The sequence below is a fragment of the Brienomyrus brachyistius genome, chromosome 2, assembly GCF_023856365.1.
Source record: "Brienomyrus brachyistius isolate T26 chromosome 2, BBRACH_0.4, whole genome shotgun sequence".
NCBI lineage: Eukaryota > Metazoa > Chordata > Actinopteri > Osteoglossiformes > Mormyridae > Brienomyrus > Brienomyrus brachyistius.
The window spans coordinates 7,705,061-7,717,372 of record NC_064534.1 but is presented as its reverse complement, the minus strand read 5'-3'; the positions used below and the strand labels follow the sequence as shown (position 1 = coordinate 7,717,372).

Genomic DNA, 12,312 nt, shown 5'->3' with positions numbered 1-12,312 from the left:
GTCAACCGCGGCATGGTGCTGAGTCAGCTGACTTTGTTTACCCCAAAATGACACCTGATCCAGTTATGCCCCCACCCCCTTGGCCCCTGGCCACCCTTGCCCCCATGATCTTACCCAAGCAGCGGCTAGGAATCAGCACTGGCAGCCAGGCCACATTGGAGAAGGCCGAGGTGTGGAGCGAGTTGATCCTGGCAAGCTCTGAAACGCCCCCGGAGAAGGACAGGGGCCCAACAGGGTCCACACGCCACAGGATCAGCTCACTGTAGATGGCATTGGGGTCCGGAGAGGCACCGCCAGGCGACGGGGGGCCGAGGAGGAGGGCGGCAGTGGGATCCAGGGAGGGGCTGTGCGGCGTATTATGGTGCGACGTGGTGAGCAGCAGTGGCAGCAGCGGGTGGCACGCCAGCCCGTTGAGGTGGAAGCGGTGGCCACAGTAGCGGGACTTGTGCGAGACGCTGAGCACGGTGGAGAAGGCCGACTCCTCCGCGAAGCTCACCGCCCACTGGTTCAGTGAGCCGTCAGCATGCTTGGAGATCATCAGCACGTTGGGCGTGAAGATGCTGAGGCGCAGACCCGCTCCCTTCCCCTGGCCGGAGCCGATGAGCGTGGATGCGGAGCGAGGCAGCCCTGCGGGCCGCTGGCGCCCCTGCTGGATGGCCAGGTCCAGGTTCTTGTTGCAGGCGTACATGACCACACTGCGACTCAGCGAGTTGGCGTCACCCGTGGGAAAGGCAACAGGGATGCGGGACACAAAGGATACCTGCCGGGGGGGCATTACCATGGTTAAACTGCTGCCACTCGACTTCCACTGCATCCACTGTATACCATTACTCTGCATTTCAATAATTATATTAACTGCACTCTGTTACATGCTATTCACTGTACAGTGTTTTACTGTATTCTCCACTGATATTCATTCTACATTGCACTAATCATCATGTTTGCATTACACTCTAAATATATACACTGCTCCACTGCATTCATCAAAAACATCCACTCCTATGACCCTGTATCTCTTGCCTTCTGTCTTGTAACTGCACTACACGACTTTGGATTTTGTCAGGTTGCATGATGTATTGGGGATTAAATAATAAAAGGTATTCATGAATAAAATGTATCCATCCGTCCGTCTGTATCTCTCTATCCCTCATCATGGAAACTGGGCTACCCTCAGAGAAACGTGAGCCACATCACTCGCATCCCGCATCACTCGACTAACCTGGGCCTGCCGGAACATTCTAGGCTGGTACTCATCCAGCCAGTCCACGTGCCACACCAGCAGAGAGCCATCGGTGGGGTGGATGCTGAACAGCATGTCGGCGGCCTTATTCCAATCCTCCAGTAGGAGCCCCAGCTTGTGGTCCACCTGCGCGCCGGCCAGTGGGACCCCGGGCCAGGCCCCTGGGTCCCGGGTCGGCCTCGCCTTCGTGGGGGAGCCCACTGACTCATCCTCGTCAGACCGCTCTGCAGATATAGGCGCAGTGACTGAGCTGCCCATTGCCCCCCCCCCCTGGCCGAGCATTGTGCTACGGAAGCCCCGCCTCCCCCCCATACCCTCATCGGAGCGGCTGCTGAGCTCAGGGCTGCGCTGTTCCGCAGTGGCACGCAGCTGCTGCAGATACACCTCCATGGCCAGCGTGAGGTGAAGCTCCTTGTTGTTGAGCCAATGCACGGTGAAGGGGCCCGCCGGCTCCTCGTCGTCAGCCACGCACAGCGAGGATATGGAGGGGAGCAGCGGAATGTCTGCACAGGAACACCGCGTGTCACTCGCTGGTGACATCATCCTTCAGCAACCTCAGGAAGGTCTCGGGGAAATATCAGGGTCCTGCTAACACTATTACATATAGCCAGGTAGCTTTCACTCAGTTCTAGCCAGTGGTCAAAAAATATGATCTATGACCTGTGCCATGGCCTTCTAATTGACTGATTGACCCGAGTACTTAAATAAGCTGAAGAGGAAATCAGGCAGGAATGACCCACTCTGATGTGCCGAGCATAGTGCCTGAAGGGGCTGGCGCCAGGACTTACCTGTGGCCGGGTTGATGCTGGCGGCGATGTGGAAGTGGCATAGGGCATTGGCATTCATGGCCCCTTTAGCCCAGTGGATGCGATGCCGGTCTTGCTGGTGAGGCAGGAAGCCCGTGTACGCCGGGTGGCCCAAACATCTCTCCGGGCCCCTCCAGGACTCCTTCAGCTTCAGCTGCATGGTTAGAGCGGCGTCAGTGCCACTGACTTGTCCACCAGAGGGCACCCTGTACGAACCCGCCGTCAACCGTTTACCAGGATGTAGTTTATCACGTTCCTCAGACTGCAATCTGCACATGCACATCTTACACAGAGAAACACGGAGTCCCTTTAGCCAGGTCACGTGACTTCCGAGCAAACGTCACCTTACTCAGTGTCACCCACATCTGAAGCCCCAATGACAAAGCAGAAGCTCAGTGGCCCACAGGACGGGGACCAGCCTCACTGCCTGTGCCGTGGGTCCACAGTGTCCAGTCTGCCCGCTGTACACTCCCTGCACCCTCCGCGCCCGCTGTACACTCCCTGCGCCCTCCGCGCCCGCTGTACGCCCTCTGCACACTCCCTGCGCCCTCCGCGCCCGCTGTACGCCCTCTGCACACTCCCTGCGCCCGCTGCACACTCCCTGCGCCCGCTGCACACTCCCTGCGCCCGCTGCACACTCCCTGCGTGCCCTATGTGTCCTGCATACATGAACAAGTTGGAGAAAACACAGTTGTCCAACACATGACACACCCATCAAGTCTGACTCACAGGACTGGGAAGAGGTGTGACCCCGGATGGCATCATGGGAGCAAAGTGCTGCATTACCCTAAAAGGAGGCTTTCATCATTTAACAGAGGACTTTGGAGGCAATCGATATTAAGGGTCAATAGAGCAACCTTCATAAGATCCCAACCAGCGGTGATTTATCTGCCGTGATGCCTGCAGCCTCACATAGAAACCCGCAAACCCTACAAAAAACTAAATTCACACTCCCTTGTGTATTTATTCTTACAAAGCAAGTATAACAACTCAGGATGTGCTGAACTTTATAGATTCGGTCTGTACTGAAATGGTAGCCTTCTACACCACCGTCTGTAAGTGACCGTTAGCAGATGAGACCTCGCCCACTGTAAGGATAGTCAGCGACCGTTAGCAGATGAGACCTCACCCACTGTAAGGACACCAGTGACCGTTAGCAAATGACACCCCGCCCACTGTAAGGACACCAGTGATCATTAGCAGATGAGACCCCACTCGTTATTAGGACGGCCAGTGATCATTAGCAGATGAGACCCCACTCGTTATTAGGACGGCCAGTGATCATTAGCAGATGAGACCCCACTCGTTATTAGGACAGCCAGTGATCATTAGCAGATGAGACCCCACTCGTTATTAGGACGGCCAGTGATCATTAGCAGATGAGACCCCACTCGTTATTAGGACGGCCAGTGATCATTAGCAGATGAGACCCCACTCGTTATTAGGACGGCCAGTGATCATTAGCAGATGAGACCCCACTCGTTATTAGGACGGCCAGTGATCATTAGCAGTCATGACCCTGTCCTCTATAAGGACAGCCAGTGACTGTCAGTAGGTGTGACCCATTTATTTACGAGTACAACACAGTTCGTATGAAAGGGAGGAGCCTCACCTCCAAGGAGCTCCTTTCCTGCATCCCAACGTTGGGCAAAGTCTTCCACATGTTGGCTGTGGACCGTAGTGCTTCGCCCCCCAGGCTATCCCGGTGACCCCCCGTGTACCGCGACAGTCCGTTGTCACCAGGCAGCAGAGTCTCAGCCCACAGGCGGCACACGCTGTCCTTGCAGCATGTGAGCAGCACATTGCACACAGAGCCCCTGCAGGAACCAATCAGCAATGAGAAGAAGTTGAGAAATGGGCTTATGAACCAATAAGACGAAAGATCTATGCTTATCCCTGGAAGGTCATTTCTGTTGTTAAATAGCATTGTAAAAATTCTCTCCAAAAAAGCAGGTAAACATAATGTAACCGGTAAGTATGTAGTATAGTGCAGGTGATACGTATGAAGTACGAATGCGTCTGTAAACAAGGCAAATAATTTAGTGCAGGAGGAAGAGGATAGTGATGAGTCAAAGACAGAGGTTAGTGTCCTGTGAACTGGGCGGGGTTAGGGGCAAGGAGGCAGGAAGTGTTGGCCAATCAAAAAGCATAAGGTAAAAAGGAGCAGGTGAAGAACACGGTCCCCAACTGTAGTATCTATCTCTTGAGAGGACAGGCCTCATTTTTCAGACTGAAGTGCAGTTTGCACATCATCCTTCCTTTCATCAGAGCTTCCAAAGTGTCCATACTCAGACAGTGGTAGCGTTCCTCAAAAGTGTGTTCAGCCTGCCAGCCACATGCATAGACATTACACCCTCCAGGAAAAAGCAGCAAAGTGCATGACCAATGTTATGACTGATTAGTAAGACATGCTCAAGAACAACAGTCTATTCCCCGCATTCTTGCGGACTTCCTCCCTGATGTAATGCTAGTCTAGCCTGTCATTGTACTTATAAAAAGGACAATGAAGCTTCTGAATCACTGCATCATTGATGTAAACGCTAAAATCACTAGGATGGTGACATGACGCTCAACACCAGGAAGGTAATCGGATCAGGACAACCATAGCGTAATCAACCTTTATCAACCGGAGCTTCTCTCCTAGCAGAAGGATACTGGCCTCTCACTGGCCCATAGTCATTAGGGGTATAGGAGCATCCTTTCTCAGGCATGGGTACTTGGCTAAGTGGTTTTCCAGGGACATCTTTAGTAGTCAGGAGACAAGTTAGATGTGTTGCAAACTTGTTAAACTGCAGGCTTAACTGCCAGAGCCAGTGATCTTCCTCATCTTCCTTCATACCTCATTCATGCTGTTATTCTCTAGCTTACGTTGTATATGACCATGTGGACAAGACTGTGGTCTGACCGGCCAAGGAGAAGGAGGGTAACTGTACGCATCCTTCACGTTTCCTTAGCTCAAGATAATGTCTTCCCTTGTCTTGTGCAGTGTACTGGAGAGAGAGCCATGATCAATAGTTACACTGGTTACGATACTGAATGGATCAATGTCCAGACAGCAAATTTGCTCTTTCACAGTCATCTCACTAATGCTAGCAACGCCATTTATTCCATCCCCTTTCACTCTTCTGCTTTTCTTCCCCTAAAGTCAACACTCATGGTCTGAGAGCCCACCTTTCCAATGCTGGGGTCTTACTTATCACTTTGGTAAAGCACATTCAGCTACATTCAATATTGTCTTTGACTCCTGTTGTTCAGAATCTCCTCTTCCCCCTCTTGCTCTCTCCATAACCTTTGGTTTGCCTTGGCGCCTGACAGCCAACCGTGGTGGGACGCTCCTGGGTTTGGGGTCAGAGTTCAATCGCAGCGTGATGACCAGTTCTCGTGTGTAAAACACACTTTTGGTGATGAAGAACCAGAACGAAAACAAAAATAACAAACCGCTGGTGCTTGGACCCCTAATGAAAGAGAACGCTAAGTGAACAAGAAAAAAAAAAAACCAAAACAAACTAGAATAGGAATAGTGATGAGGACAGAAATAGTGAAAAAGATACATCACCATCTTGGAAGTTGCTGGCCGCATGCGACAAGGACGCTGCGTTGATGTTCGGTCTATACATCCTACCATCTGCCCCAGGAAGTTCCTCCAAGCAGTGAGACCACCAATAGGCACTGCACCTTATCCACTACGCCTATACAGGAAGTAGCAAAAAGTGCCCCCAGGGCTACAGAACGGACACATCTTTATTTATCACTCTTATGAGCTGATATCTCTACTCCTTATCTATGGCTTCTGTCTTCGGTGTGGTCTTACTGAAGCATTTCTCAACCTGTGCTTGTGACTTTGGGCGTCTCGTCAGGCCACGAAATGGCCCCTTAGTCTTACTTCCAGTCCCAGAGTCCAGTCTTTAACGCAGCTCTTGCACTAGATTAGCGGTGAAGTGCTCGGAATTACAATACAACTCCTGAATGAAAAAGTGGACATTTTATCTATTTTTTTCATAGCTTAAGATTAAACGAAACACATAATTAGCAATGGCCGATCCACATAGTGCTGAAAAGTCGCATCCACAGGCAAAGATTGGACTTCAGGTGAGACCTCTTGAGTTCTACGGTTTATGGCCTAGCTCGAACGTTGCATGATCTCATCTTCTGCCCGGCAACCAGACTGAGGTAACCCAAAAATGTTTAGTTTGTTACATTTTCTGCCTACGCCACGTGGGGGTTGTCTATCCCCCCCCCCCCCTCCAGACTCCTAATTTTCCATAGCAACAAAAAGGAGCTCGCCTCAGCAACCAGCGCCTGGGGATTGCGTGCATGCTTAGGAACAGAAATACTGGCTTCACACTGACTGCACCTTAATATGACCTCACGATCACCTTCGTGACGTTTCCTACCTGGACCGTGAGTCACACTCAGCACCCAACCCACATGCAAGCTTCTCTCATTCATAGGAAGATGCACACAGGAAACAAAAGCTATTGGATTTAGTGTAATATCGGTAACACGCTTGGGTACGAAACAGCGAGGCAATGACATGAAACCAAAAGAAAGCAACTAGTTTTCTGACTGTGCAAGATGCAAATACAGATGGATTACCAGAGAGGATCGGCCACCAACTGAGCCCGACCAGACCAAAGCACACAACACATCACGTCCTGCTTGGGTGCGTCTGACTGCCAAATGTGGTAGGACTTTACAAACAACTTTGGAAGGAACCGGATCTATTCTTCTGCCCTAGAGGCATGCAAACTTGGGGTGTCACACTCTGTTTGTATTGCAGGAACAGGGCCTGGCAGTTGCATATGACGTGGGTTTTGTAAACAGCATGGTGATTTAGCAAGGCCTTCAGGCATGGCACGGAGCAAACTGCATTCTGTAGATGCCCACAACGACCCGCTTCAGCTCAGAACCAGTATAGATAGCACAGTTCTGTAGCCTCCCAATCCTCACTTGGGATTCACCAGAACAGGCAAATCTCAAATCACTTCTCTCCACGCATTAGGTGTCCAGGAAAACCTACACAGCCTGAGGTCATACATGTACACGCTGCCCCCAGCACCGTTGCACCCTGATCCAGGGAGGTGTGGCCTGAGGGCGTGAAACACACACGCGGCACTTTCACAGCAAGGCATCGGTAGACAATCCAGAAGTGTGACAATCTGGAATCTATTTCCAAGACCATAAACATAACATGTTCAACAACTTTGAGAGAAAAAAATAAAGGTATGAGCAGAAAGGCAAAGTGCAGGTCTCGTATGGCACGGGTTATAAAATGACTGGAAGCATGTAAAACGAATAAACACACACAGGAACAAAAGACCCCAAGCCGCCTCTCACCTTGGCATGTACTTGCTGGTCTTCCTCCAGGAAAAACCAGTCACAGAGCGTGGGTGGGCCAGGTAGACAAAGGAGAAGTCCGTCTCCCCATAAGAGGCCTGCTCTGGGGGTGTGAAGAGGGCAGGCCCCCCGGACTGCCACCGGCTGGTGTTATACCACACCTTCACCAGACAGTCATCCTGCGGGCACAGAAGTCCATTGTAGTGAGAATACAGAAATCTGATCTGGCATGCCAGCCCACCTACTTCACTGATGACCTTGGAGCAAATCAATCCCACGGCTGTGATGACTGAAAGACAGTCAGTACTAGACCGTACCCGGGAGGAAGTTGGTATTTCCAAAAGCTCAGTGGCCTGTGCATGAAACATGAGGAAGTCCAGAGCTACAAAAGACCCTCTTCACTGAGACCAAGCAGACCTAAACGGGCTCGCTTGAGTTTCGCTTCAAGAAAAGAACTGGCTTACAAATTAGCCTTTTTATAACATTTATATAGCTGAAACCCACCAACTTTGAACCTTTGATTTGAGCTGCTTTGATTTCCTTAAGGCATTTAAGATGACAACCAGGCAGATTGTAAGTCTTAGTCCAACGGTCATAGTCAGGTGCAACACAAAATGCGACTGAAACAGCCCTCACATATCGAGTGCTTAGATCTGTAGCTCACAGCCGCACAATGACAACCGAAATTGTTAGGGCGGGAGATGGTTGAAATTTTAAGGATTAAGCAATTCAATGCACATCCTTAAAGCAGAGTCTATACGTGCACTCATATAAAAACATGTAGGTGAAAGAGCAACACAAGATGGTCAAAGAGTCTCAGTCCACGACAAAGTCGACAGCAAAGAGGTATCTGGAATGTGCTTGCCTGGCCAGCTGTAGCGAAGAACTCCCCACTGGGAGAGAACTTCATCAGATGGATGGGGGAGGCGGTCCTACGAAAGGAGACGAGGTAACAGCGAGGCGTTGGTGGGGAAGCACCAACCAAACCCACAGAGGAGGAAGGATGAAGGATGATGGCTAGAGGAGCCTGATATGAATGTCCTCCAAACGCCTCCAGACCCCTCCCAGCTCACGTTTTCCAAACTTTCCAAAATAATAACTTTTGCTGCTGCTACGGTGTCAGGTGGGCATTTACTTGCACTTCCAGATGCATCTCCAACTGCTCAGATGGCTTCCAAATGTTGCCGGCTCCTCTGCTTCTCTGGGATCCAAGTCGGGACGATCGTTGGACCATAGCTGGAGGCTAGCTGACCCAGTAAGGAGTTGGGTTCCTTTGTGTAAAAAAAAAAAAAAGGAGGCAGGATATTCAGTGGTGAAAGTCTAACCTCGTTAAGACTCCCACTGGACTCATGGTCACTGAGGAGAAACCCCTGGGTCTTACCTGTGGGATCCCAAGCAAGATTTATAGCCGCTGACTTCAGAACAATCTGTCCTCTCTTCTGCCACTGATAACTCAGTTTCTATAGGACACAAAAGCACACAGAACCCTCAGATAGAAACTCCATCCATGCGACAGAAAGGTCAACCGGGAAAATGTCAACGCCACTGTGTCACATCGATACCACGCGGCGGATCCGAGAAACACCTACTGTTGCTTTTTCCTTTGCGTCCGGGACAGGAACGGGTTCAAAGATGCACACGACGTTCCCGTAGGACGCTGCCACCTGTCAGTCGGAGAAGGGAAACACAAGCGCCGCACCTTCAGCCGTACATCCCATAGCTTTGCCGCAAAGCGCAGCACCACGGCGAACCAGAAACCCATTACCTTTCTGCTGCTCGGCCACTTAGCCCGATGCGTGACACACTTGTACTCATTTGTCTGGCATTTTAATGAGAATACGAAAGTCATAAAGGTGCAGCAGAGATGCAAGACAAGAACCAGCTTCACACGAGCAGCAGAACTCCCAGAATTACAGCTTACACTGAACAAAGACCGGAATCTTAAAATATCCTGATACTGAAAAGAGAAAAAGGGCTTTCTGTTTACGCGACCGCTGTTTAGTCTGCATCCGCCACTCACAGACCTCTCTGTAAAGTGACACAGTTTGATCACAGATGGGGAAAGAGGAAACGTCCTACCCAGTGACCCGCTGCTAAAATTAGCTCTGCCTACAGTCAGTAGCAAGTACTAGCATCAAGGAGGACAGCCTCAGGATACAACCCAGAAACGCGACTGATCAGCGCCGCCGGGGCGCCAAGCGGCCGCCCGCAGCAGGTTAATGCCGTGCCCCCTCCCGCTGGTAGCTAAAAGGATGTCAGTGCCCCCAAGGTTAGTCAGGGAGATTTCTGACACGTGAGAGAAGATGCCTGTTCGGTGAGGCTGCCTGTGGTAAGGCTGTCACTGACTGCGCATGCACAGCTTGCTGCGTTAGCGCTGCGCGGTGTGGCTGCCTGCGGTAAGGCTGTCACTGACTGCGCATGCACAGCTTGCTGCGTTAGCGCTGCGCGGTGTGCAGGCAGAGCCGCAGAAAATTTCACACCTGTACGCACTGCGTTAAGACACTGTCATCCAGCACCTGTGCGCTGAAATCATAATTGCCAGAAAGTGGCACGCTCGTGTTGGTACCGTGAGCAGCCTAGCACAAACAGGAGGCGGGTGACGGAGGATTGCTAACTAGACACTGTAAATCCACCTCCCCACAAGCCCACCCTCAGCTCTTTCCCACAACCACCCTCAGCTTGCAGGGGCAACCTTCACTCTGCCCTGCTTTGCTAAACTCTCAGCAACAGCTGGGGCTCAGCGCCCACTGCTGCACGACACGCTGTCAGAAATAAATCCGCAAACAATCGACCCGTTCATTACAACTGGGCAAACAAATAAACAGCCTTCCTGTTGAACCAGTAAGGCAAGAGGCTATTCCTCATTCGTACCAGTACTGGTCCTGAAAAGGTTTTAGTCATGAAACGTTTCACTGGCTTCCGCCACATGTCACCTGGTCAACTGCCGGCTTAAACTGGACCTAACTGAACCTGTGTTCACACTGTGCTGATCCAAAATGGGCAGAACCGGACCACCTGAAACATTACATAAACTCCGCCTGCCTGGCAGAACTTCGAAGCTTATCGAAGTCTATCTTTAAAGACTCCGTGTTAGATTTCACAGGTCCGGCTGAAAGACCTTAAACCAGCAGCTCCGCGTTCCTCATCCCAGACAGCCAGGCTGATGCCTCTGAAACCTCATTAATTTTAAATACTCAGTTTTCATTGTGCATCCTCGCCAACATAATGAGCTGAACATCACATCTGTAACACCATCTGAAGTAGCTTCCCTGATGCTCAGAGCTGCGTTTCCAGGCACGAAATGCCCCCGTTCATAGAATTCCCATGAAGCAGAACCAGCATTAACAGAAAGTGTTCCTTGTTGGACTTGCACCAAAATTTGGTTAATCCTCATTTACTAGGTTACTAAACAGCTAAGTAAGCGCTAAACAAACAGGCATCCAAACAAGCAGCACGGTAGGAAGGAGGTTAAGAGCACTAGGCTAAGTTTCTTACCAGTCCGCCCTGCAGGGAGCTGTCCACACAGCCCACCTGGACGTTGCCATGCTTGACCCCTGGGATGATCTGCAGGCGCTCGAAGTTACTGCCCAGGATGATGATGTCACAGCCAGACGCATATGCCTACAGGGCAGGACAGGAAGACTGGAGCTCACAAGAAACCCAACACTGACTCCCCACACTCCATTTAGGAAGCAACTTCGATAAACTGGAATTACGAGCTTTCAAAATGACAACTTTCCTCTAAGTGTTTTGCTTGCGAAAGCAGGTTCTGCCTGACTGACCTACACTTGCGTTAAACGACTGAAAGGAAGCCTAGAATTAAATGTAACCTAAAAATGTCTAAATGAATAAAACCCAACCTTCAAAGCCTAAAACTTCGAAGTTTCAAACTCCTATTTTCTTCCCCAAATAACAGCTTCTAACCAGTGTCTTAAAATACAGACATGAAGGACAACGAATGCATTAATTTAGTTGTTGCCTGCAGGTCTGCTAATAACTAATGATTTATCTCAGCAAAAAAAAAAAAACGCAAAGTGAAAGTGCATTGATCTGAACGGGAAGAGGGGAGATCGAATTCTCTGTCGCAATTCAATGAAAGGTGAGAAAGATCTACCTAGATTCATAGGCTGAAATATGCAATTCAGCCTCAATGCAGACGATGTTAATATCGTGCGTATTAGGACGATGTGCAAAATAGGCCAAAGGCACGCGTGACATGCAGGGCTATGATGTAAGGCGCCCAGGTCTCGCTCCCGGTACGTGCACGATGATGTGGCGGTAGAGGGCACATGCTCCTTACCGTGAAGGGCTCATCGTTTACGTTTCCCACGGCGAAGCAGTTGTCCCCCGGGTTCACAGCCCCTGTGAGGACCTGGTGGAGATTCATCGTTCTCCGCTGCCTTAAACTCCAAGCTTGGTGCGACGCCAGGTGGGATTAGGCAGCTCCATGCCGGGGACAGCTCTTTGACAGGATCGCAGCCCCGGGTCGTCAGGCCACGGCGGACATGCGTGGAGGTGTCACTGACTCAGCCTGGTCGGAGCCCGGGAACTCGGGGCCTGGGGATCAGCCCGAATCAGGCAGCTGGGTATCCACTCGGACAACTCCCCCGCCCAGGGCTCACTGTGCCAGACTGGCCGAAGGTCCGGACGAGCCGCCAGCTGACAGCGTCGGATCCACCGGTTCCACGCAGCCGCTCACATGACACCGAGCCGCCTACTAGCCAACGAGTACCCTCCAACTCCGCAGGGAACTGCGAATTACCTACTGCAACAGGACAGCGCAGCTCTCGGTAGGTACGCACCGCACGTTCCCGAAATATCTAACCGAGCGGCTGCAGATCCTACTACTTCCTCAACTATCTGTCGACAGCAGAGAAACAGAGCTCAGTTCGAGGAAAAAGCTGAAGAGGTACGTATGTGATCAAGAGA

At 51.0% G+C, this 12,312-nt stretch overlaps 1 protein-coding gene across 2 annotated transcripts in view; it reads right to left on the bottom strand.

Annotated features, from left to right (window-relative positions):
• dmxl1 (Dmx-like 1) overlaps positions 1-12,312 on the bottom strand; it is a 27,889-nt gene extending 15,577 nt beyond the window's left edge. For both annotated transcript variants that reach the window (XM_048979446.1, XM_048979455.1), the window contains exons 1-12: positions 11,684-12,312; positions 10,879-11,004; positions 8,973-9,047; positions 8,765-8,843; positions 8,519-8,654; positions 8,249-8,315; positions 7,384-7,562; positions 3,659-3,863; positions 2,029-2,200; positions 1,555-1,743; positions 1,220-1,464; positions 115-760 (exon numbers count right to left, since the gene is read on the bottom strand). In XM_048979446.1, the coding sequence (XP_048835403.1) occupies positions 115-760; positions 1,220-1,464; positions 1,555-1,743; positions 2,029-2,200; positions 3,659-3,863; positions 7,384-7,562; positions 8,249-8,315; positions 8,519-8,654; positions 8,765-8,843; positions 8,973-9,047; positions 10,879-11,004; positions 11,684-11,770 (2,206 nt within the window). In that variant the 5' untranslated portion in view covers positions 11,771-12,312. The remainder of the gene's footprint in view (positions 1-114; positions 761-1,219; positions 1,465-1,554; positions 1,744-2,028; positions 2,201-3,658; positions 3,864-7,383; positions 7,563-8,248; positions 8,316-8,518; positions 8,655-8,764; positions 8,844-8,972; positions 9,048-10,878; positions 11,005-11,683) is intronic.